Source organism: Nipponia nippon, unplaced genomic scaffold, assembly GCF_047370975.1.
Source record: "Nipponia nippon isolate SJK-2023a ecotype South Korea unplaced genomic scaffold, ASM4737097v1 scaffold_2, whole genome shotgun sequence".
Lineage (NCBI taxonomy): Eukaryota > Metazoa > Chordata > Aves > Pelecaniformes > Threskiornithidae > Nipponia > Nipponia nippon.
The window spans coordinates 35540758-35566467 of record NW_028262336.1 but is presented as its reverse complement, the minus strand read 5'-3'; the positions used below and the strand labels follow the sequence as shown (position 1 = coordinate 35566467).

The 25710-nt window shown below is 41.4% G+C and overlaps 1 protein-coding gene across 4 annotated transcripts; it reads right to left on the bottom strand.

Annotated features, from left to right (window-relative positions):
- Positions 1 to 1090: 1090 nt before the first annotated feature.
- Positions 1091 to 25542, bottom strand: RRP1B (ribosomal RNA processing 1B). 4 transcript variants are annotated; one of them, XM_087757708.1, is made up of 16 exons: positions 25181 to 25542; positions 20664 to 20746; positions 19657 to 19714; positions 18846 to 18931; positions 17744 to 17805; positions 15446 to 15575; positions 13914 to 13978; positions 13243 to 13406; positions 12576 to 12673; positions 11626 to 11723; positions 11089 to 11108; positions 10502 to 10627; positions 8978 to 9714; positions 5627 to 5773; positions 4800 to 4866; positions 1091 to 3702 (listed from the first exon to the last, which is right to left on the bottom strand). In XM_087757708.1, exons 1-16 carry the CDS (start codon positions 25311 to 25313, stop codon positions 3512 to 3514), a joined length of 2265 nt encoding a protein of 754 aa, XP_087613834.1. In that variant the 5' UTR covers positions 25314 to 25542; the 3' UTR covers positions 1091 to 3511. The 4 variants fall into 4 exon arrangements, with proteins under 4 accessions (XP_087613834.1, XP_087613835.1, XP_087613836.1 ...); XM_087757709.1 differs by having other exon boundaries at positions 12576 to 12670; XM_087757710.1 differs by lacking the exon at positions 25181 to 25542 and adding an exon at positions 24325 to 24518.
- Positions 25543 to 25710: the final 168 nt, after the last annotated feature.

Sequence of the window (25710 nt, the reverse complement as noted above, 5' to 3'; positions counted from 1 at the left end):
ATTATCACTTCAATTACCAATTTTAATTGTCAGGGAATGACTGTGTGTGATCTACTTAGCCATCTTTCAGCCGCTGGCATCTGCTCTATGGCCCAATTACAAAGGTCAGAAGCTCAAGGTGTATGAACAGGTGTATCCTATCACAACCCTACTCACTTCTGACATGCGTCTGAGTCTTCACCAGTTTTGGTTATTTATACAATAAAACTAAACTAAAATAAAAAGAGAGAGAGCACGTGAATGCGTGCAAGAACAACTTCCTTTGTACTTTCAAGTAGGCCCCCTGGATGCTACCCTCCCATCTCCCACCCCCCAAATTTACAGATTTACCCAAAATACAATGTCCACAAAAAAAGATGGTTTATTGGACTAGACTAAATGATGTAATGCTTAGACACTGCATTTGTATTAACAATGCTGTTGCAGAGGTACATAAAATGACACACAGATTTTTTTTTTCTGCCTGTAATTAAGTCTAAGCACAGGAGATAAATGACAGAAAGGGCATTTGATGCTTTCCAAGCCACATAGTTTTGATAGACTATAAAAGATCTTGCGTACCCAATAATTTAAATATAATTTCAACTTTTTGCCTTGCTGAATTCATTTTGTGCTTTTGAGCTCTCTTGAAACTATAAAGAATTATAAACCATTAGAGCTTGAGAAATACAAAGTTGATCAGATTCATAACAAAAATGTAGAGACAATCATTGCAAAATACTGTCTTTTAAAAGGTATGCCACATTAACTTACTTTGACTCCGAGCGTGATTGGCAGCTGCAGAGCTGGAATAACACTATGAAAAAACCTACGAAGCGATATCAAACAGGTCAGATCAGTTTTTCTTCTCTCTTATCCTATCGATACATCTCTCTTTACAGTACCATTGTGTCTGTGCAGTGGATATCCCAGATGTCACATTTATTTCTCCTTTTTTTGTCTTCAACATTTATTGGAATTGTCACTATCCAAATATTTTGGGTAACGTATTCAATTTAACCCAACAATGCCAATGAAACTGCATTGATGGTGCTTGGCTTTTGTTTGTAAAGTTGTCCTGAATGAAATTCCAGACACCACTAAGACGATACACATGACATACGTATATTTACAAAACATTCCACCAGTTTCATGGTACAGATGGATTATGCATGAATCCCAACAAGCAATCACATCACTAAAATTTTTGATAAAAAACTGACTGCCATTTCTGCCCTCTCCATTTAAAACTGTGGGCAACAAAATATTTGGACAAGCAACAGGTTCAATGGATCCACAACCAATAAAAATAAAGATCCAGACAACCATTTAAATACATTTCCGTAACAGATTATAAGTATTAAAACCAAAACCAAACAAACCCAAATCCCAACGCATCCCTGATCCTGGATTTTTCTGTGCACACCAGATCCACCTACTGATTGTTTGCATCTATATCCTTGGAGGAATATGGCATCTTCAACCTAAGGCATTAACCACCATGCACATACAAATGCTTTTATGCATATTCCACACGAGACTTCTTACCCACAGTACAAGATAAACAGTACAACATATTGAACAGTCTTTGTTAAATCCCACTTACCATCGTCTTGTCAAAAAAATGCATTATGCTAATATACAATGAGATTTTTAAAAAAAATAAATGAACAAGAATTGCTCAAACAGCAAGTATCAGATGTATTCTCCAGAGTTCTTTCCTGATCACTCAAACAAATACAAATTAAAACAAAACCAAATAAAATTCAGTCCTTCACTTTAAACAAGAAAAGATGAGCAAAATGACTTTCTGGCTGTACCACAAACCATGGACTGTCACAAACTTAGTGCAGGAACTGGCATGGATTAGAATTGAGCAACTGAGACCAACCAGCAATCTACAAGTACACAAGTATTTTGAAGAAATTCTAGATGAGCCATGAAAAAGCAGTTTCAATCCAGTTGCTTACGGGGAGTGAGCTGGCAGAGGTTAGCATCAGACACTGGTAAAAAGTAGTACTGGAGTATGCAAATATGTCACAAAATTTAATTTTGCTGGCTGAAGTAGCCAAATGTTTACCAGTTATCATAAGACAAGGTAATGAAGCAGAGCTACCCTCTCTTATAGGATCACAGAAGTAATTGGCGGGAAGCTTCATGAATAGCTTTGCTTTGGCACCACGTTGTGCTTTGAAGCTGAGCTCTAATGTAGAGATCTGCTGCAAAGCCTTTGCCTTATTCACATAAGCAAAACTTTCAAAGAAAGATTCCAAATCTTCCAACCGTATCAAACATTTTTATTTTCATTTGCTCTCCCCTTCCTCACAGTTCCCCCTCAGAATACATTAATGGTCTCTCACAGAAGTACACTTCATTCTTTTCCAAAGCAGCAAAGAAAAAACAAAACATGCACCACAGTAATAAAATATCCAAATAAAAACTTAATGCAAGGAAATGCTGCAGAAAGACATCTTCTGGTTCTACATCAAAACCAAAACCAAGCTGTCTGGGCTGTAAAGTTTTACCCTGTATTGAGGGGCACCAAAGCTTTTAGAGAGAGATGTGTGTCCTAACCAAAGATGCACTACACCGATCTAACTCACTTTAGGACAATCAGAGGTTCATTCACTGAATGAGATCTGAGTTCTGGTAAAATGTGGTGACACCAGCTGCTAAAGTAGAAAACTAGGAGTCTTGTCATACCTTCAGGAAAGACAGCAGTGGGGGCGGGGGGGAAGAGCTGGAAATATCAAAGATTTCTCCCGTGTGAGAGCGTTATTTCAGTTACAGTAAACAGAAGAAGCCCGCTTACAATATGACAAGTGTAAGCCAGCTTTGGCACTTGTGTTACTGAAAATAATGTGGTGACTGTTGCCAACTCAGCAGGCAACCGGCTGTGAAGGTTTATTAGCATCAGTGACCACTTGAGTAGCTAGGCATTTCTTATCCCAGGGAAAGCTTGCTTACTATCTGTAAAGCTACCCAAGTCCAGCTGTTATTAAACAGAGACATGAGGTAATCATTATTTCCAGAAGAAGAATTAACAGGATGTCAAGGGTGACACACAAAAAATGATGGGGTAAAATTTTAAAATCCATCAACAATTAGGAGGTTTAAAATCTACATTGTGTTTTTCCATTTTAAGCCCTGTCCAATGAAAGACAGTTTAAGAGCATGAAGTGCAAGTTTTCTTAAACTGACTCAAAAAAAAAATAATCACTGGAACAATCAAACCCTGAACATTCCCTAATTAAATGAACAAGTCTCTTGGGAATGACATGGGCAAAGACCATGCTTTTTGTAGACCAAACCTGAGCAGAGATTGGATTTTGTTTCTTTTCTGTAAATAGACAAAACAAGTACTTCAAGATACAGCTGAAGTGGTGTCAAAATAGTGATGACCCAGGTCACAATCAGAATTTTGTATATACAATTCATATTAACTTAAAAAAATAAAGAAGTTCAAAATACCTCCAGAGAACATTCTAGGTTAGCAAAATGTCCTGTACAAAAGTAGGCCACATCTGTTGGTTTAAAAGAAGTCCATAGCAGTTGGTCTCTTCTTAGCTGATATAGTAAATGGTTTCTTCATTTGAGGCTGTCCTGCTGGGGTTCCTGTGGGTGACTTCAGCACCCCATGATGGGGTTTCTGTTCAGGATTGAAAGCCACACGGGAGGGTCCTTCTGGGCTCACTAATATACTTTTGTCAGTCTTCTTAAATTCTGTTGAAAAACAAGCAAACAAGTCAAAAAGAAATACGACTCCTGGAAGAATTGGGCCCGTCAACCAATTGTGGAATTAGCCCAGAAATCTGCCTTAGATGCTTAAGTCCATCACTAAGGATCAGAAGCCTAAGACTGCAAAAAAATGCTAAAATCTCTTAGCAGAGTCCCTTTGAGAATGGAGTCTGTTGCAATCCATAGAGAGTCTGTGAACCATTCCCCGTGGTTTCACAGACGACCGGAGACTCTGGGCCTATTCCTCAGAAACAGGTGTTCCAGCTATCCTGAAGAACGCCACACTTCAGCTTAAAAGATGATGATGGGTAAGATGTGGCTCTACTCTGACTGTTAAATAGCACTGTTCTAGAGACTCTTGGTTATCCCTTCTGCTGGCAGGCAGGCATTTTTTTTCCTCTTTGTGCAGCTGTTATATTAACATAAAGACATATCTAAACCTGCTACTCTCCATTTGAACTTGGCCTATAGCACACCTCATAGAGTTAAAAAACAATAGCTAAATGAATACATGGGATAAACTTTTATGCTATGGAGCAAGACATTTATTTATCAGGGAAAACACTGTCTGCTTACATATGGGATCCAGACGGGAACTGACATTTATCTACTCATTACCATTAATAAACCAGCAGGCAGCCAACTGAGCCAAACTGAAACTGCTATTATACAGCCTGAGCTCATCAGCGTATCGGCACCTTTGTCCTGCGAAACAGGAGTGATCAGTTAAGACCGAAGTGCACGTGTTTCCCTAAGAGGTGGCCTGCAGACCAGGTGGCTCAGGAAGGAGAGCGTCACTCTGCTGCACCGTTTTCTAGCCGTGAGGCTCCAGCTGCAAGTCAGTAAAGCAGCACCCTGGAATCGCGCAAGTCTAGCTGTTGGGCCGACTGTCCTAAACTTTACCATTTCCTCTGGACAGGAACTTGAGGGTGGTTTATAAACTATATATTGAGGCAAAAAGGGATGAGAATCATCCTGTTCTAGAGAGGTGAAGAGTGTAGGTGTGTGTATGACTGCATACAGTTTCCCCATTCCTCAGCTACAAGAGAGACTGTGGAGACACACAGATGTATTAGACTCACCAGCAGTCATGTTTTTATTCAAGCCAAACGTGACTTTTTTGGAGCTGGACGACTGCAGCTTGTTCAGCTACGAAGCAAAATAAAGACATGAAATAAAATAAGATTTCTGAGGCAATGCTACAAGTTCTTTTACCTGCATCCCATCAAAACTGATGCAAAGCAGCATGCATCCTTCATTAGATTTAGAACCCCCCCAATCCTCTAGCACTGACCCCTACTAAGACAGCACTGTTTTTCTAGCCAAAAGCAAACATGTTGCATTTGTAGAGAAATCACATATGCTCCCTAGCGTCATTACGTAATTCAGCAACAAACAAGAAGATATTTGTGTATTAAATATACTGGCCCCACTGCACTCAGGCCTCAAAGCGCAAAGAGGGCTTGAAAAGATACTATATGTTAAAAAGGTTTAGAAAAGAGTGCAGTCTTTTGAAGCTCTGTACTGTTGCCAGCCTCCACAAATGGGAAGAAGTGGAGGCTCAAAGTCCAAGCCAAGCAAGACCAAAAGTCAGTTTATGCTTTTGCTTTCTTGTGAAATGAATGGGTTCAGAATGGTGTCCTTTCAACACGAAGGTATTTTTGAAAGAAGGGGGGAAGGAAGAAGAGATTTTAAAGATTCCTACAGCTCATAATTCTGAAATTCTGGAGCCATGCGTGACTCTGTCTACAAGGAAATGTAACAGCATTCTCAGTTTTATCTGCCCGTGTTAGGAGACTAATGCAGAGTGGAAAAAAGAGCATGAGTGAGGTCATGCCCTTTGCTTGGGCAGGTAGCTTGCGAAGAGACCTGGGCCCAGATTCAGCTGCCATCTGTGAGACCACATTACCTGCATGGATGCCCTGGTGGAAGAGATGGTGCTTCTGGCTTTCCTGAAGAATACTGGCTTTGGTAAAGTTGATTTTTCAAATTTTACAAAATCACTGCCTGGTTTTGCTTTCTTTTTCTTTAATGGGGATAGAGCAGCGCTACTTTCCTATAAAGGAGGGAAAGAAAAAAATGCTCTCAGTACAGAAGTACTGCAGTTAACTATACCTAGTACAGTGAGCAGTGCTCAGAGCATATCACACACAGCTGCTGTAAATATTGCCACAGCTGAGAGAGCTAGTTGGTACTCGCGTAAGCTAATCATCATGGTTAACTCTCAGAAGTTAATTTTGCAGGTGGCATGACCAAAACCAGAAGTTTAAGGTAGGGTCTGTGCAGAAATAGGAAGGTCATTGCAAAGCAAAGAAGGAAGAACTTGTAAGACATTTGCCTGGCCTGTCAGAGTGCAAAGAAAGATGTTTGCTTTATGTGCATGAGGCTGCCTTACAACCAACCCAGCTCTCCTGCAAACAAGCACTGATGTTTTTTTTTTCCTTGCATTTAAGCAAAATCTCTTCTGTGGTGCCTCTGGATGGATAAGATGCGCAACTAATGAACAAACTCGTCTTTAGGCTAAGATGGACACTTTGGAGAAAAAAAAAGTGGAATATGAAGTCCGTGTACACTCTCAGAAATCCAGCGAATGTGTATCGCTACTAGTTTGTTGCCTAAAATTCATACCAAGTATTGCCATTTAAAGCAACCCTTCTCTCCAGCACAAGGGAATTCTTAGGACCTGTACTGGCAGTGCCACTAATGAAATGCAGCACTCCAGAGCTTTCCAACCTGTTGTCTGTGGGCCCCAGATATCTGTGGACTACTGTGAGGGGAAGTTCAGCTATGCTTCACAGCAACCTACAGATGTGAAATTCCTAAAGCAGTTCGCAGCTGTGCTGTGGAAAATGTCCAGGGATATGGCCTCTTTCGATTTGAAAATCACTTCTGCTTTAAATAAAAAGCATAAGACTTTTAGCTTTCTGAATTCTGGAAACAACTGTGAAATAATCATATAATCATAGAATCATTTAGGTTGGAAGAGAGCTTTTAGATCAAGACCAACCGTTAACCTGGCACTGCCAAGTCCACCACTAAACCATGTCCCATAAGCACCACATCTACCCATCTTTTAAATACCTCCAGGGATGGGCACTCAACCACTTCCCTGGGCAGCCTGGCCCAGTGCCTGACTACCTTTTTGGTGAAGAAATTTTTCCTAATATTCAATCTAAACCTCCCCTGGTGCAACTTGAGGCCGTTTAGTCTTACTGAGGGTGCACTCCATCCCCTCATCTGTTTTTTCCCCTTCTCCCCTCCTCCTCCCTCTCAATATTAGAAGCTAATTCTTTGCGGGGAGGTGTTGTCTTTGAAACCAAGAATCAAAACATTCCCCTCCCGATTTCTGGGCACAAGACGGGTATTACATAACTAAAACCAGAAAATAAACCAGCATGTTATTTCTCAAGCAATAAAAACAAAATTAGCGAAGCCCAATTTCCTCCACATTTGTATGCTTTAGCTTTACCCTGCTCACTTCTTTCTTATACCAATACTCTCATTTTCCTCCCGACTCAACTCCCAACTTTTCTGTCTCCATCCTCCCGCTCCCACCACATACATGCATATATGCAGAGCTACCTGGATTAGGCAAGAAAAAGCAAATGCTATAGTTTCTTTGGAATTACACATGGGAAGAGTGGCCAGCTAGCCCATGGACTGACTGGCCAGCCAGTCAACAGACAAGTGCTAGGGTCATGCTGCTTTCCTTCCCTCAGTGGCTACACTAACTTGTGCCAATAACTAATTCCATGAAGCTTGCAGGAACTTCATCTTGAATTTATCGCAGGTCTTTGAACCTGTTGGTCAGTTGCAGCAAAGGTTTATGAATGGAGATGGGGGTGGCATGATCCTATTTTCTTAGAAACTAAGCTTTTACAGAGAAAGACAGACGAGGTATCGAACACGGAATATTTAGGCAGCAGGAGACAAAGCCAACAGTTCCCACTTGGGAAGTCCTGTAGTGAGAAAAATGCAGTTTGCATACTGGGGAGAAAGAAATGTTTTGGTTCTTTCCTCTCATAAAAACCCAGAAAATGTCAAAACTATTTTAATACTATTTCAGCAATGTTTCAAAATGCATTTTTTCTCCCTTGAAGGACTGAGTGGTTATATCAAGTTCATATATGAGCCTGCACTACTTAACTAATCATATAGTTTTAAACTTAAGTCAAACAGAGGTGAGTTGATAGGCTAGCAACATGCACTTTTTAGTCAGAGGAAGATGGATTTGTTTTGTACAGTGAGTCTCATTTATGGTTTATGAATTTTCTTTCCACCAAAGTGAGAATGTCAGCAAGACTTCCAACAAAATAATTGAACCCCTAAATGTTTCAGAGTAAATACATACACAGAAAATGAGCAGTTAAAAGAATTTCAGTGGCAGGAGAGGAAAGAGCCCCTGCACTGTCTCTCTTAGCCATGCTACCAAAAATATATGGTGCAAAATGCCTCTTGATTCTCAAATTGCTGAGTAAAATCAACCCTATTCTATTTAATGCCAAGAAAATGGGGGTGGGAGGTAGAGAGCAGAAAAACTAGCTTCTTCCCAAACTGCAAGACATAAATTTTTGAAGAAGACTACAATCATACCTTCCTAGCAAAAAACCAGCATTGTCTTTTTAAGAAACTGGACCGTTCATAAATGTGATCACACAGCCATTAATGACATTAAAGTTCACAATGTGATATTCTCTGTTCGCTCCTTCCCCAAGTACTTCCCCGATAAAGAACTAACAATTTGTTTAAGATGGAAAAGTGAGCTCACAAAAGAAGCCACTATTGGAATTGCTGATGGCAATTTCATAAGTAGCTTATACTAATCTAAGTGTGTGGTGCTGCTGCTGAGAAAGGGATGTTCCATCTTCCCATTCTCATCCTTTTGCCAAAACATGCCCTTTGTGAACATGCCGTAAACTCAACCAGAGACCCCATGCAAAAGAATAATTAACGCAGGGGCCAAAAAAAAAGAAAAAAAAAAAAAAAAGACAGCCCCATACCCTAACAACCCAAGCTTCAGCTAGATGAGTTCTTTCAGCTGAGTAGCTGGCACAGGCTTTAGTGTCGTTGCAGAGCAAGGTGTAAGATCATGGCAGTGGGTGTGGATTTCTGGGGAATTGAGTTATTTTTGGTGACAATGCATGATGACATCAGCATGCAGCTTGCCCGTGAAGCCCCATGCTCAGAAAGCTAAAGACAAATTTGAAAACGAGCCTGGCAGTTCATGAAGAAGGCAGAGAAAAGAATGAGGTCTACGTACCCCCTTCCTGCTTTTCTTGCATGCAGTCTCCAGAACACCATTGGCTTCGACCGAGTTTAACACCTCTTTTACTTTTCTCTTCTTTTTCAAGGTTGCTGCTTTCTGGCTGGAGACCTTCATCCCTTCGAAACCAACTAGCTTTGTCTTCAATTTGACCTTTCTGGAGGGTGCAGATTCAGAGCCTGCATCTCCTGACAGGGTCCCCAGCAAGCCCTCCTTGTTGGGTTTCATGTCAGTCTGCTGCAAAAGGGTATCCCCATTCACCGAGACAGCCCCTGCTTTCTGTTTCTTTTTCACAACCTTGGGAGTTAATGGTGTGACAGATGGGCTGACATCCTCTGCCTCACTGGCATTAGCTGGTCCATTCTGACATGCTGGCTTTACAGGAACATTTTGCACTTTTGGGTTCATTTTCTTCAACTGACTCTTTTTACTCTGTTCTGCGTCAGTCAGACTGTTCTGCGCAGAGATACTGTGATTTTCTCTGGTGTCCGTTGCTACATTTGTGGTCTCATTTGCCTCATTTACTAGCAATTTCTTTTTCTTCCTTTCCTTGTTATTTGCTGGCACCTTTCCCTGGCTAAAAACATTAGATCCAGATGTTTCAGCTATTCCCTCCTCACAATTTCCATCAGCTGTTCCAGAATCAGCAGTTGGGCTGTCCCTTTTCTTCCTTTTTTTTCTCTTCTTCTGGGGAACTGATGCCTCTCTCGCACTTGACATCTCTTGTTCATCCTCTAAATCCACCCCAAAAAGAATGCCATATAACACAGATGTGAAACACAAAGGTACTTACAACAACTGAATTCTAGTCAATTCCCCCCCCCCTTTTTTTTTTCCCCTTTTCTTTTAAGATAGTCACACCATTCTTCTGCTATCAGCCAGCACAACAGTTTTACTATTACAGCTGGTCAGAACATTGCATTCCTCTGACGCCTGGCCTAAGTAATATTTTGCTGATCTTGCCTTGTCACAGCTAACATCTAAGCCATTCTCCGTTGTAACCCTATTTTGTATAGTAATATTGCCAGAACAAGTTGTTATTACCCACCTGTTAAGTTCATCAGAAGGGCAACTCAGGGGTTCAGTAGTTTGGTGAGATTTTTTTGGGTATGACTGGGCTTGTGCCACGTCAATATAAGTCACTACACTAGAGATACTTGCATGTGGTTCTCAGTAACTCTCTTCACCTTTCCAGAAACATCCCTGAATTCCTATATTCTAACAGTCATCCTATTTTAAGACTGACATGTTTCTGTTTTCCTACAGTAAACGGAACTGCTCAATGGAGCAATGCAAACAACTGCTTCCATTTCTGCTTTTGATTGAAATTTTTGATGCTTGCCTCAAAATTGGTAACAAAATTCCCACCACTTTCAAAGAGACCTGAATTTCACATTTAACCTTCACCGCAACATGATACAAATCAGCACATCCTGAACAACAGGTTTGCCTTCTGACGCTTTGCCAAATTACACAAGTGACTGCAGATTGTCTCTCTTCCAAAGGTTGATCTCGCCTTACCTTTTACTTTTTCCAGCTTGTTTTTCTCCCAAGGCTTGATGGCTTTTTTCTTTCGCCTTCCCCTACTGAATTCATCGTCGTCTTCATCTGTAGAAACATCTTCGGGAAAATCTTGGGGGAAGATTCCTGTTGAGGAGGAAGGATAAGGTATCTAAAAACTAACAGTATTTTCTATTGAACAGTTTCTGTGTTTCTAGTTCTATTTCTATGAACAGTTATGCTGTTCAATATACAGCATTAGCTCCCACAGAAACAAAATCAACTCCTTGTTCCCCACTCAACCCAAAAGATAATCATACAAGTAAATCCTATTTGTTTAAGTAAAAATAATCACCTTTCATTTAAGGACAAAGGACAGGGTTGCTCAAATTGTGAAGGGGATTTGACCGTCTCACCAAAAACATGTAATGTGTCTTAATGAGATTTTAAAAAAAACCACAAAACCCCCAAAACAATATCCTTGAAATACACATTAAAAAAAAAAAAAGAAAGAAAAAGCGATTTGCAATACACATTGTATGGGAACATTATATATCCTTTAATGGAAAGAACCTACTGACTCTGTATGTATGCTGCTCAGTCCTTACCTTCTGCTAAGTCCTGGAACCTGGAGGTGGGGTGGAAGGGAGAGAAGGAAAAACAAAACAGTATTACTGGTTTAGTACCAATAATAACACTAGCAGCACAGTGTCACTGTACTTATTATGGTTTTGTCAAAATACGAACAACATATTTTACATGGGAAGTTACAAAGAACTCATTCCAGAAGAGATCTGCCTCAGAAATCCAAAAACTCAAACCAAATCACTGAAAGTATTGATAAAAGAGCAATTTAACACTTCTCCCATATCCGTAATTTGCATAACACACAATCTGATGTCACATCCTGCAGTACAAATCCACTCAGTGTAGATACACCTCAGCTAGCTGCAGTTGTCTAGTACCAATGAGGGACAGTAGCACAGGCTTCAGGCACCTTACGCATGTTAGCCAGGGCTGTGAGGCAAGCCTGCTCTCGTGACATTGTCACCAGGACAAGCGAGGGTGGGGAGAAAGCAAAGCAAAGAAAGCAAAGTTGTTTAGGACAAGGTGGTACATGCAAGGTGTATTTCAACAGAACTCACTTTTTGACCAGCTTGTACAGACGCTTTCTGTTAAGGGAAGGTGTATTTTTCTTGCTCGCCACTTCAAAGAGTTTGTCAGCAACAGCCCTATAATCAAACTGTTGGAGGAAAGTATAAACAGCTTTTCTTAGTTACCTTATTCATGCCAGATAATCCAATGTGACTCGTGTTATCAACGCTTCAAGTAGCACACACATCCTTTAAACAGCCACTTCCTTTAAACCCAAAGTATTTTTTTCTCTGTTGAAATTTACACGCCCTTCACACATGTATACTGACTTTTACAGATGGTTGCTTCATAAACAGAACAGTTGAACTCAGTATCACTTTCTCAAACATTCCTAACCTTAATTCTTACTCAAGAGAGAAGCCAACCAACTTCAAAACTCCTGCAAATATTTAGCTAAATATGAGATTTAAAGTGTGTCATGTCCTAATTTTTGATTAAAAGCTGCAGACGCATGAAGCATATCTACCTGCACGCATGGTTGATTGGTGGATTTGTCAAAAGCACTACACTGCACTGGAAGAGGGCCTAAAAAACCCCAAACTTCAACATGTTACCCTCTCCTATGTATCCCATCATCCATTACTTTTGCTCTTATTGTCAGTGAAACTTGTGCTGCTTGCTTCAACACCCACAGTGACTTGGCTTTTGCCATACATTTTTGAACTCCTGAAACAGGAAGGGAGGAGCAGATAAAAGAAGGTATGGGAGAGAGGAAAGAAGAATTCAGAATTTAGACATGGATTTATTTTCTTATAAACTACTACACATTACATAAATAGAGTACACATTGCATAAATACCACCTTACATTAAAGCACAAGGAGATTAAAATTTTGTAATGTCTACCCAATTAACACCCTTTACTTCTGTACCTCTTGACAGATGTAGGAAAAAAGAAAACAGTGGAGGAGTATCAATAGCAGAGCAAGCAAGCCACAAACCTGAAGAACAGTCCCGATACCATCATCATCATCATTTTCACAAACATCCTCTGTTTTTTCAGAGCTCTGTGCTGATTTTCTTGACAAGCATCTGTCTGCTATTATTAAAAAAAGGCTGAATATTAATGTTTAGTTTATAAAAACAGAGATAGCACACAGCACTCTGACAGATGGAAGATCAGGTGCATTTTTCTTCATGCGATCTTGGGAACCTGGACTGATTTAACTACTTTATGTCACCATTATGCAATACACAACTGTGGCATTATCTAAGCACCTTTTAAAATATTGCCTCTGTACCAGAGTATATCCGGATTGAATATCTTCCTGCTCAGCTTTTTAATTTTTTTTTTTAAATTTAAAACTCCCACAGAATGCCAAAACCTCATCTTCTTCAAAAATGTTATGGACCTCCAAGAGCCAAAAGCCAGATTGCGTTACCATCTAGCACTGTTGCAGAAAGCTGGTATTGCCTGGTTTTATAGAGACCACTGATTTTTGCAGTCACTTTGTTTAAGCACGTGTGAAGGGAAGAGAGGAAAACACAATTAGCCTTAGAACACCTTGAACATGTGTTTGACTGGTTCAAAGCAGAAAGGTATTTTTAAGAAACAGATTTTTAAATCCTAGCTAGTGTTACCAAGGCCATTTAGAACTTCCTCCTCACCTTTGGTTTTAAGCACCTCTTCATTTTCCTGTTCGTCTTCTTCAGACACATTCTCCTCATCACTGTTGCTACCCAGTTCTTTCATTATGTCCTCGATGGCGTAGGGGGACTGATCCACAATGATCTCAAAGATACCAGTGGCTACAGCATGCAGCACACATCGACTGTGTTACAAGAGAGCAGGGATGAGAGTCAAAATGGAAATTTGAGCGATACAGGGAAAATGGGTAAGAAAAAAGAAAGTGGAAGAGCATCTAGCTCTCCAGATGAGAAAGTGAACCTGTTATTTCCTAAACAGCAGTCCTTTAATGGAAATAGTGTCCTACCAATGGTCCCCTCTTAAATCTCACTGTGTTTATATGCTGCTCTACTACACTGCAACAACAAAGAATCTAACCAGCTCAGCTGTTCTATGCATGTTTAAAAAAGAAAATATAACCAGACAAAACCAATGAACAGAGGTTGATATAGTTCTTATAAATCAATGAAAGTTATCTATAGCTTTGATAAACACAAGTTATTTTCAAATGACTGTGCACATTGTTAGTAAAATATCCTTCTTTCTCTACATTCTGAAGTTATACTATGACTCTTCTTCAATCCATTTATTACCATATGGAGTGGTATATGCACAATTTCTTAAAAAATATTTATCCTTTCATTAAACTTACTCCTTTGATTTGGCAGCAATTTTGCAGAAAGGTTCAATGAACTTGAGATTCTGGTCTGCTGTAAGCTGTATGATTAGAAAGAAAAAAAATAATTAGTACAGTAAATATTGTATGTGTACACTCAAATTCCTTAAATATTTGGCGTAGGAGGATGTTCTTTAAGAAGTTAAGTCGAAGTCTTTCAGCATAGTGTCCAATTCCAACTAAGAGGAGTATCCAGTGACTTTTTGTTACCACTGCTACCACTAACTTCCAGATATTCCTTAGAATCATTATAGAAACGTTGACTGCTTTGCAGAATTTAATCTACCGAGTACAGAAATACAACAAAGCTTCTTATTTTAGATATGGAAACATGAGGCAGAGAAAACCTAAATAATTTTGTGCTCTTTCACTAAGAAGTTCTGTAGCAGACATGAACAAGATCTGGGTTTCTCTTAACTGGACCACTTGGACTAAAACACTGTCGGTAGTACTAAAGATAAAAATCCTTCCCTAAATTCAATTTATAAGCATCAGCTGTGATTTCAAATAGTCTAGGGGAGTAATTCCCCATGCTTCTTATGAGTGGCTTAGCCATGGAATGAGGGTTTTGTGACTGTGGAGCTGCAGAAATTATTTGGGCTCCAAGTGCAGGCACTGCTCTTGTGCAGACATCATCTCTGTCACACTGCACAATCCAGAACCACAAACGCTGCAGGCAGGATTGCTTCCAGTACTGACTGCAAAGAATACAAATGGAAAACTGCTAACAGCTTCATCCGTTGCGATGAGATGTACCAGATGCCAGAAACCAGAGGAAGTAAACGAGCAGAAACCTGGGAAGAAGTGTGGGGCAGCAGGCAGCTCACCCTAGTGGAGTAACAGGAGATAGACTCTTTGGAAGAAGGTCAGCAGCGACAGCTGCAGTAGCAGGCTTTCAGTTGCTGCAAAACTCTGCAGCACTGTAACATCAACCAAAATTAAGGGCGACTGAAATGGCAATACACAGCAAAGAGAGACAGATGTCATCAGCAAAACGAACAACTGGATGTAGAGGGTAAATTGCTCAATGCACAGGCAACAATGTTTGAAGCCAACAACAAGCAAATAGGTAACTTTGAAAGCTCACTTTCTTCCTCTATTTAGATGTATTATACAATCAGCCAAGAGCAGGCTTTGTGTCAGTTTTTGCAAAAGCAAAGACTGGCAAACACGTTCACACAAGAGAAAAGACGTTAGGTCCTTCCTGTTGAAACAAACAAATAAGAATGGTGTAACTTTTCTATCGCTATTTCCAACCTCAATTTGGAGCAGTATACCAGTACTCAGGAACTTGAGAGAAACTACTATATTCTCACTATCTACACCACGAAATGAACAAAAGTAAAAGCGTAAATTGTAATAAGTCACTTTCTTTGTGCTTATTCAGTGTTGCTATGTTACATTTAAAACTGTTAAAACATACGTAATCTAAAAATTCTATTTCTTCTAAAATGCTGCATGCCACAGTTAACATTAATCAGGAAGAAAATTACAACGTATTTCCTAACCTCCTTTGCACCAACTTTAGCCAATTCATCCAGATAGATATCAATGAAATGTAACTTTATCCCAATGGGAGCATTGCTGCCCGGGTCCATAACTTCTTTCATTAGTAGCTGCAGGAATAGTTCAATTAGACTGGAAAAAAAAAAAAAGAGAAAAAAAGAACAAAATATTCATATTCAATTGCTCACGTTCTATTTGCTTTGATAACAAACTCTAGTCATTCGATTTTACCAGTTCTTTAAGACAGCTGTCCAACACTAGTAAGAAATAAATCCAGTGACCAATTTTCATATCTTAAAACAAACTTTAAAAAAAAATCCATCCATAACCAGAACTCCTTACAGTCTAGATGATTTTGTAGCATCAGACAATCCACTCAATGCAGTTTGCTACAGTGAAAATCACTGTTTTAATATTCACACCTTAATTTGGACTGGAGTTTATTATGCCATATAATTGATGTGTAGGAGGAGAGGTTCTGCCATTTGAGCAGGGCATTCTGAAGACACAGCTGTTGCATTCATCCATCCTTGATGGGCAACACCTCGTACCCTTCCATTTTATTAGACGATTTTCATTTTGGTGCACACCCAAGGATTAAATTTAATACTGATCATTCTCAAGCTCATTTCAGCTGTGCAGACTTTGTCTTCGTTAAAGCATGTTATCCACTGTCCCTTAGAGCAAAACAATTATACTGAAGAACAGATGGAGGGCTAAGCTAGGCATAAAAAAATTATCATCCCGATAGCTCGAGCCAGAAGGGACTGAGCTGAGTACAAGTAGGACTGTGGCTCTCTTCAGTTACTGGCTTCTGGAGTACTAACAAATACTGCTGGAGTGACATGGCTCAGAGACATGCTGCCACTGCTGCATCTAAGCTGCACTTGGGACTTTTTTTCTTTTTTTTTTCTGAGGCCTATCCTTGCTATCCTTCAGGAAAGTGAACCTTTGTATATTCCACACTTTATCCCCTGCCCAGAACAAATGTTTCCAGTTCTAAAGAGAATTTAAAGCATTCCAAAACCATAAAGATTATTTCAGTTTTACTTTAATACTTCTTTCTTCAAAAGCATTTTAAAATAAAAGAGAAACGAAATACATGTGAGGCAGCTCTTGAGCTCCCTCACTCCGCCAAGAAAGGAATCATGATCTTCTCTTCCCACACTGCCTCCTCTGGTGGTGGAGGGCCTCCAGGCCGTCCTTTCAGTGAAGTGGGATAAAGGGAGGTCAAAGCCTTAAGAAACCTTGTCAGAGATCAGTTTGGGTGACCATGACTCTGCCATGGGAATGTGTGTGGGGAAGAAGGGCTTCGGCTTTATCAAACCTCCTCCCACACTTTCTGTTGCTGTCAAGGAGCATTTTCATCTCTTCAACCTGTGCGCATTTACCCAATGCAAAATTAAGGTAGAACAGAGGGGATGGGGTGTGCTTTAGCTTTGCATTCCTTTCTATTTCCACAAAAACATGCCTATATGCATTCCACATTTCAGAAGGCAAGAGAGAGAAAGGATAACCTTAACGCCAGGTTATCAAGCACCTTTAATTAAAAGACTTAAAGCTCTTCATCAGTTTAAACACAGAGCAAGCTTAGAAGTGGCACAAGGGCTCTAGACAGAGCAAGATGGCTGCAATTACTTGCCATTTGATAGAATATGGAAGAAATACAAACAAAACCACTGATGTATACAACAAACAGGAAGACAGTTTACAATTAAGGAGGTGACTTATCTTTTGATAAGAACATGATTAAACACAGTAAAATAAAAATTAAAAAAGTCAAAACCAATCAGAAAAACAACACAACACAACCAAAAAAAAAAATTCCTTTTCTGTATTTTCTGGGATGCAGGTTCCCTGTCTAATCTCTCCACAGGTGATATTCCATTGATAGCTCTCCTGGCTAAATCAGTCAGATCTAGCAAAATCCATTATAAATTAGGAGCCCTCAGGTTTCACGGCTGCTTGGAATACGACATGACAAGCTCCTATGCTCAGGTTTTGCATAAGCATACATGAATTACTTTCTCAAATCTCTTTCTGTGAAACATACACTAAATGGCTTAGGTGAACGTTAGAGTTATCGATTGCAGTGTGTACTTAACTTAATGACACATAACACCTAACTTTGTTTCTAAACTATATATCCTAAGCGATCTGGAGAACAAATAAGCCTTAGTGTTAAGACTTCCTGACAGCGCCATCTATGGAGAAAAAGGATCTATTAAATGAAAATATATTTGATAAAGGTAAATTGGGCAACTTCTTTATGATGCAACCACATCCAGAAATCTGCTTACCTTTCATCCCATTCATTTCTTTTCAGCACTTCAAAGGATTGCCTCAAAATCTTACGCATTAACTGCAAAGTACAAAATTTGTTATACATGTTGTTGATGAAAACAGACAAAGGAGTTACTGTGACTGTAAGATGAATAGAATTCTTAGTAAACCTCTTCGTAGCACAAGGTGGAAAGCTTCCTCATATGAACATTTTGACAGACTTGTCTAACATGTCAAGCAACAGAAGGATGCTGTGAAGCTCAAAAGACAATAAACTATTTTCATACCCTAAGCCCAGAAAAACCCATGACCATTTCTACTATACAGCTTTCTGTTGCTCCATCACCCTGATTTCTTCATTAAGTGCTGCCAAATCTAAAAATACCCACAGCTTAAACGGGAGACAACAATATCGGACCAATGATAACAATAATAATTTCATGTCCTTGAAACTTGCACTGACAGCCAGCCATATGTAAAATAGCTACATTAAACTGGCTCAAAACACTTCACTTACTGAAGTACCTGGTTTCTGCTAACATTGAGAAACAAACCAGCAGTGATACTGCCTGCAATTAATTTCTTTCAAAGAAGATGACTAATGTGATTTTGTTCTTTACAAAGGCAGGTCTTTTAAGATTCTTCTCTCACTGATTTTATTATTTGTTTCAATACAGTGTTTCCTTAAGGAAGAATTCTGATAGCTGAATGTACTACAGTGGATACTTTAGTGGTGGAAAGTTGGGGTTCTAGTGACAACTACTTTATACAGAGTCATAAAAAAGTCTTTAAACAGTCTGATCTAAATAACTGATGTTGATGCAGTGTCCTCTGAGACAGTATTTATATTCCTAATAGAAATCAATGAGAAACATCACTATGTTATAAAGGAAGGCAAACAAGAAAGCACTTGCAGCATGACATAAACGGTAATGGCTTTTAGATTTGCTGTGGTGAGTGAAAGCCTTTAAAACAAGTATCTCTTGCAATGCGTCAAGAAGATAGCCACCTCTCTTCTCTTACAATATACATAAATGCATGTGCAGACAAAGCCACCTTCCAGCACAGCGCCACCACACCTTTTCTTGCAGAAAAGATCTACAACAGTGTTAGTATTACCATATAGAACTTATCAAGACGCAGATTGTCTATCCCATTCCATTCACGGTTCATAGTTTGCCAAAACGTCTGAATGAACAGGTGTCCTGTAAGAGAGTAAGAAAAAATATCTGCATGCCTGGCACAACAGTTTATTTTGCCAACCTAAAAGAATCTCAAGAAATTACTTCAATGTGAAAAAGGGATGCATTTCCCTAGGGATTTGCCTAGTGACAGGGATAGAGCTATGGGAAGACGTGCTTGAGAGGGGTACAAGGACAGGTCAATTAAACTGCAGAACAACACAAGAAAAGGCACACAGCTGCTTTTAAAGACAAGTGTAATTACAGGGACAGCTTTGTATCTATTTTGTGTTATATACACAGAAGTTAGAGCAAAATATCCATTCTGCACTCATTTCCACCCATGCAAGTTCTGGTGTCGACTGAGCACTCTATTTCAAGAGCATTTTGAATGCTAGGTGCTTAACAGCTCATGAAACAAGGTTGGTTTTGAGTAGGAAATATACAGAATAAGTACATCTATGCAGAGTGGCAAAGTATGGGGACAAGTTTGCTTTGCTAACCACCCTGCAAAGTCTCACCTTTATCACACTGAAGATACAACTCTTTCCCTGCAACAACCAGAAACAAACTGCATCTCATGCTTCCCTTAATGCAATCACACACGCCAGTTGGACAAAAAGCGAAGAAAAAAAAAAACAAAGCAGCACCCCATCTGTCTGTCTCTATTCTGGCACTCTGATAGTGGCCTCAAAATTGCCAAAGGTGAAAGTACCTTACAAAGTGTTAGATAATGAAACAGTACTTACGAGCCTCTGTATTCTGAATCACGTGGATAAGCTGTGAGATATTGTCTGCAAGTTCCTCCTAAAAGTAAATAAATGCAGTTAGTATACACATTTCAGAGCTTGGTCTCCTCACTAAACACGCAACCAGAAAACAGCAAGTAGTACAAATATCATGAAACATCCCTCAAAATTAAAAATATTCTCTTAACAGCTGCTTTAGTACTACAGTTATCCTTCCACTGGGATTAGGTCAGCAGTTAAGAGAAGATTCAAGGGTATCAAGCCTTGTTCATTTCACCAGATCTCTGCACAAATCATCTTTTTGACAGCAGACAAAATTAAATTAGCAGGAGAAAAATCCCATGTATTTGAATTAACAAATGATGTAAAACGTCAGGGGTACTGTTTTCATATAGCTTAATTGTAGGTAGAGCTCTCTGTGCCACGTGTGAGAGAAACCTTGTTCATGCAAACAGACAAGTGATTTGAAAACTGATTATTAAGTGAGGTTACTAAGATCTGGTACTCCCAAACTGGGATCTTTTTCAAAGTAGGGAGACAAACTGGTAGCAGCTGACAAAAGTCAGTAGTAGAGATGAAGCTGGTAGTAGAGGAAGTGCCACTGAACTACCAAAAGAAAAGAAAGTGTGAAGCTTTCAAACTAGGCTACCTAAAGGTTGCCTGTACGTCGTAGTTGCAGTTAAGGGCAACCTGCTGTTACTGCTTTAGTTCCACCAAATCAAGGCACTTCATAACGGTATATATTTCAGTTCTGGTTTTGGAAGGTAAACAGCTACGCCTGCCATTCAGAGGGTGACTCCAAACATGATACCATTTAGGCTTCTGTTCATGTGGTGAGGATCAGAGTTACAGTCCCCCCTCCTGCACGTGCCACATATGAACAGCAGGGGAAGAAAAAAAAACTGGTGAGCAAAACTAAGGTCATGTTCACTATTCTAAATTAGTATGTCCCTACAGTGTATTTTAGAAGAGACTCACTCAAGCAAATATAAAACCAGTTGCTATACCTGTAGCAGAGGTTTATCCTGCATCCACATACAATAGAACAGGCCCTTCCATATTTTTAGCAGTTCTTCCTGGCTGAAGCCACCTATGGTACAGAAGAAGTCTGAATGAAAACCAAAAATCCCACATTTCCATCAAAATGTTTTCATGCAGTTCCCTCTGTTCCCTGCTCTCCTCTTTGTTTCTGTTATATTCTCTTGGGCAAACGTTGGTTCCTACTGTAAGCATGCTAATTGGAAGGCAACTTGGAGTATTTCAGTGACTCCATGACAGTAAGCTTCTATCTTGTACCAAAGTAACAAAGATTTCAAAGAAATCACAGATGAGAGGAGATGAATACTAAGATAATTCTGATAAATCTCTCTAGCATATTTTTAGCACCAGGTCTGAGACAGATTTTTAATGACTGCATCATATCTAATTTTGCAACAGAGGTGATGTGCAAATCAACTGACATGGCTTTTTGCTTTGTCTTCTTTTTTTTTTTTTTTTACATAATGTCTCGCTTTACCAATAATTTTGTTCCTTACTAGGGGCTTGTTTTGATAGAATAAGCTTCTAGCAGTCAAAAAAATTTACTTCTATATTAAAATGCATAATCAAAGAGCCTGAGCAACTATAATGAAAATATTTTCATTGCAGTCAGTCTTGAGGTACAGTATCATCTGAATTGTAACAGGAAAGAATATTTTCACTATTAACAGTATAAAAATTCACATTCTAGTCAAAATCACACATTACAGAAGGGAAGTACTACATGGAAAATAAAATTTTACTCTCAGTAACAGTTGTTCAAGAATGTTTTAAAAACTGGGTTATTCATGACATCAGATACATTTCTGGGAAGGAAAATTATAATGGCATACTGTTACAAGGCAGCTACAATAACCTACTACAGCTATTTTCAAATTATGGCCTATTAAGTACTCTCAAGTAATTTCAAGAAAAAACACGTTAAAAAGGTAATCATCATCAGTAAAGTCAAATTTGCTCCAAAAAGATCACTGTCACTTTTGAAAAATTTTCAGGGGTCTGCCAATCAAGAAGCCTGAGACCCAGTGCTAGGTCTGAATTGAGTACCTCCTCCCGCGACCAAATGATTTGAAAGCAGTTACCACTACTGCATCATTCTCCACTCAGACAAAAAAGGTGTAAACACAGTAGTTAAACCGTCTGCAGTCATGCTTGGTTAAAAAGAAAGGAAGTAGAGCTAAGTGAAGGAAACATGCAAAATGCTACATAGGAAACAATATGTCTAGTAATATTAAGCATTAGTTACGAACGTAATTTAGATTTGTCAGTAATATTAAGATTAAATATGAAACAATTTGATTCACTGATTTAATATTCATCGAAATATTAAAATTAATAACATTTCGTAACAGAATTATATGCTACGTACGTAGCAGTAAGAAGCAGGCTTAACCTCACATGCGGCACTAACTCTACAGAGGGATCAGACATAAGACTTACGTCCAGGGGATGTCAGCTACTACCTATAGAGATGGCTGTGGAGTTCTTCCCTGTCTAGGGAACACGGACTTCTGTGGGGTTGCTTTTCATACATTGAGCACTTTTTAAAGTGTTCTAGGGCAGTCCTTTGTCCATTTGACAAAGGACCCTGATCGAAAGGTTTTAGAGCAAGTCTCTTATCGTAGTCACTCAAAAAGTAGTTTCAAGATGGGGTTTTTCATTTTTCACCTTTATGTGCTCTGCCATCTACAGCTGGCAAATAATAATCATTCAAGCAAAGCTATTTTAAAACCTGAATCTATAGCATTAGCAACCACAGCATGCAAAACTGAAGGCCTTCTTTACCTTAAAGCTACTTTGAGTAAGATTTTGGTTTTAGTGCTTGGATTGTAAGTCTGTCCCCATATACAGTCTGGGAGCTTGGATTAGTAATGTTACAGCCACTCATGGAAGATACGCTACTTTAATGCAAGCCTTGTTAGCACTTCTGCTGGGAGTTATGCTGTTTTGACACTGCTATCATTAAAATTGTTGCAATTTTTCCTATTCTAGATAATCTCTAGGGACCAGATCCACATGGGCTCATTTCAGCGGAAATGCCATAAATCATTCATGAATCTGGGCTCAAGTAAGTGCAGCTCTGTCACACAGGAAACCACCCAGCAATCTTTCCTCGTTTACCAAAAGTTACTTTTATTTACTATTCTTTCACCAAATCATTTTCTGATTGTCTCCATAAAGATACCCTCCTGTTACCAGCCCAGCACAGCATGCTCTTTTTCTCTTCCAAGGTAAGGATTTTAAGAAGAATGAGTTAATACGAAAAAAAGGACCACTTCCAAGGAATGATGTACTCATCCAAGTTCATCTGCAGGCACGACGACTTCAGACCTTCTGTAGTTCTGTGCCTTCTGTAGAGTTTGACTTCTTATTGAAAATTAAAAGCTCTAGCTCTTTGAAGACGTTTCCCCAGCATGACCCCGTAATTCAGCCTCAGCACAGACCATACTGAGCAGTCCTGCCTACCTAGGAAACATTTGACTGAGGGGAACATCAGGTGAACTCCACCACCTCTTTCAAAAGCTAGCATGTTCTCAGCTGTTGAAGTTAGGGTATCTAGCTGGGTTATCCAACATGTGAGCCTCATCTCAGAACGCTGGTTAGATATAAGACTGCTAATTAACAAGTAACTTTAAAAAAATCTCTCTCCTGAATATAACGCTTTCTCTCCAAGTCCAAAGAAGTTAACCTTTGTTTTAATATTAGCTAGCTTGAATAGTACGTAGCAGTAAGTAAATCTAAGAGCTCTGGAAATTAGTCACCCTTGTTTCCTACTCATTTGCATTTCATGGTGGGCTGACCTTAACATGCGAAAGGTTCATGTCCCAACTGACAATTTCCCTGTGGTGGTTTCCTAGTACCTTAAGGCATTAGCTTAACCTGCAACCTTTTCCCTTAGTTAGGGCACTCCTGTCCATCTGGCAGGCTACTTCCACAAATTTAAAGGAATCTGCACTTCGCAGTGAGATGCACAGAGCACTAATGAACACAGAGAAGCCGTGTCCAGCTTAGGAAGTCTCCAGAGCTAAAAATAGCTGGAGGCTCAGAAAGTACTTGGGAGGAATACAATGTACACTTGTGTGCTCTTACTAGTCCCTACGCATCCCCTAGATCTACGGTAACTGTGAGAACTGGGATAATGGGCTATTTGACCCTCTGGCTTGACCCTGTAAGGCTGTTCGTATGTGCTCTTCCCTCTGTCAGATGTGGCTAATGGGTCAAATACTATTTGGAAAGGGAAGATGGTAAAGAGAAAAAAACAACTTCTACTCCCCAGTGTCTTTTCAAGGAAGTAACTCAGGTTCAACCAGCACTCCAGTTTCAGTTTAGCTCTTGGGGTGCCAGGTGTAGGCCGGCTTCCTCAAAGCCAAAGGACTGTGTATGCATAAAGCTCAGTGCCACATTCCCAAATGCTGCAGGAAGGTTTGCTAGGTCAGACACAGTGCTCTGCAAATGCTCATGACCAGTTTCCCCTCCTGTGTTGTGCCCAGCCTGCAACACAGCATGCTGGAAAAAGCAGTCCAGAAACATCACAGAACCTCTTGGGCATCTCTGCACTGTGCTCCTTATCGCTCCGACAGGAAGGTTCGCTGAACTGGATCCATGCGTTCACACAACGCTATGACTGACCTCGTAAGCTTCCTGTAACCTGCGTCCATGAGGAGAGGGTGCACAGGAGGCACCTTCAGGTGCGGGCAGCTTCAGACTGGCACGGCTAGACACAAGCTGTCTCCAGGGACGCTACTGAAGTGCCCACGCACCGGACTCTTGGTTCTAAGGCGGTTCCCTCCAATGCTCCTGAATATCAGTCACAGAAACAGGCAGCCGCCACCTCACCGGGCAGCACAGCAGAAAATGAAACCGTACGCTCCACGTCCCGGGGTGGGCTCAGTCTGGGTCAGCTCAGTGCCTTGACGTCCTGCTCCTGGGAACGAGCATGTGAGCTAAACTGCTCCAGCCCCGGCAGCGTCAGTGCCGCCAGCAAGACCTCCTCCTCCTTCTCCTCCTCCTCCTCCTCCTCCCCGCCCCCCTCCCCGGCTCCTCCGGCCCCCCGAGCCGGCGCCGTGCCCGGCTGCCCGCGGCGGCCGCGGGAAGGCTTCACGGGCGAGGGCTGCCGGCAGCGCGCCCGACGCCGGCGGGCTCACGGGGGCAAATACTCCCTGTGACGAAATACAGGCATAAAAGTAAAAAAATTAAAAACAACCCCCCCCCCCAAAAAAAAAAAAAAAGAGAGAAGGCAAAAACTGACCAAAAATCCCCCAACAGACCCCCCCAGGTGGCGGGGGCGAGGCGGGGAGCAGGGGGCGGGCCCCGGCCCTCCGCCACACGTGCTTACCCCACCCCCCCGCCAGCCTGACGGGGCCGCCGCTTCACCGGCGCCGCGCCGCTGCCGGCCCCGGCCCGGCCCCATCCCGGGCCCCGCCGCTACAGCCCCACCGCCCGCGGGCAGCGCCGGGCCATGCCGGGCCGCCCCGCCGCGCCGTACCGGCCGGGCGCTGGGTCCGGACGCTGATGTAGCCCCGCAGCTTCTTCACGGCGCGGTCCCGGATGCGCTTCTCGTTGGCGGCCAGCCGCTGCGCGAACTGGATCTCGGGCGGCTGCACGGCGGCGGGAGCCATGGCCTCTCCCCGGCTCGTCCCCTCGGGGCCCGTCCCGTCCGCGCCGCGCCGCGCCGCGCAGAGCCGGGCGCCGCCCGATGGCGTCACCCACGCCCCCGTCGCCCGCCTCTGCCGTCATCGCGGAGCGGGCACCGCCCCGCCGGGCGGCTCAGGTGGCTGCCGGCGGCGCTGCGGGCGCGTCCCCCCGAGCCCACCTCCCGCAGCCTGAAACCGAGCCGTGTGAACGGGACAGGAGCGAGCAAGGGAAGCACCCGCCCGGCCCCCCCGGGGCTCCCCCACCCTCCCCGCGGCCCAGGACCGCCAGCCCCGGCCCCAGCGACACGGCAGCAGGGCCGGGCTGCGGGCGGCGCCGAGCCGGGCTCACGCCCCGGTCCCGCCCCAGGCTGGGGGCGGGACG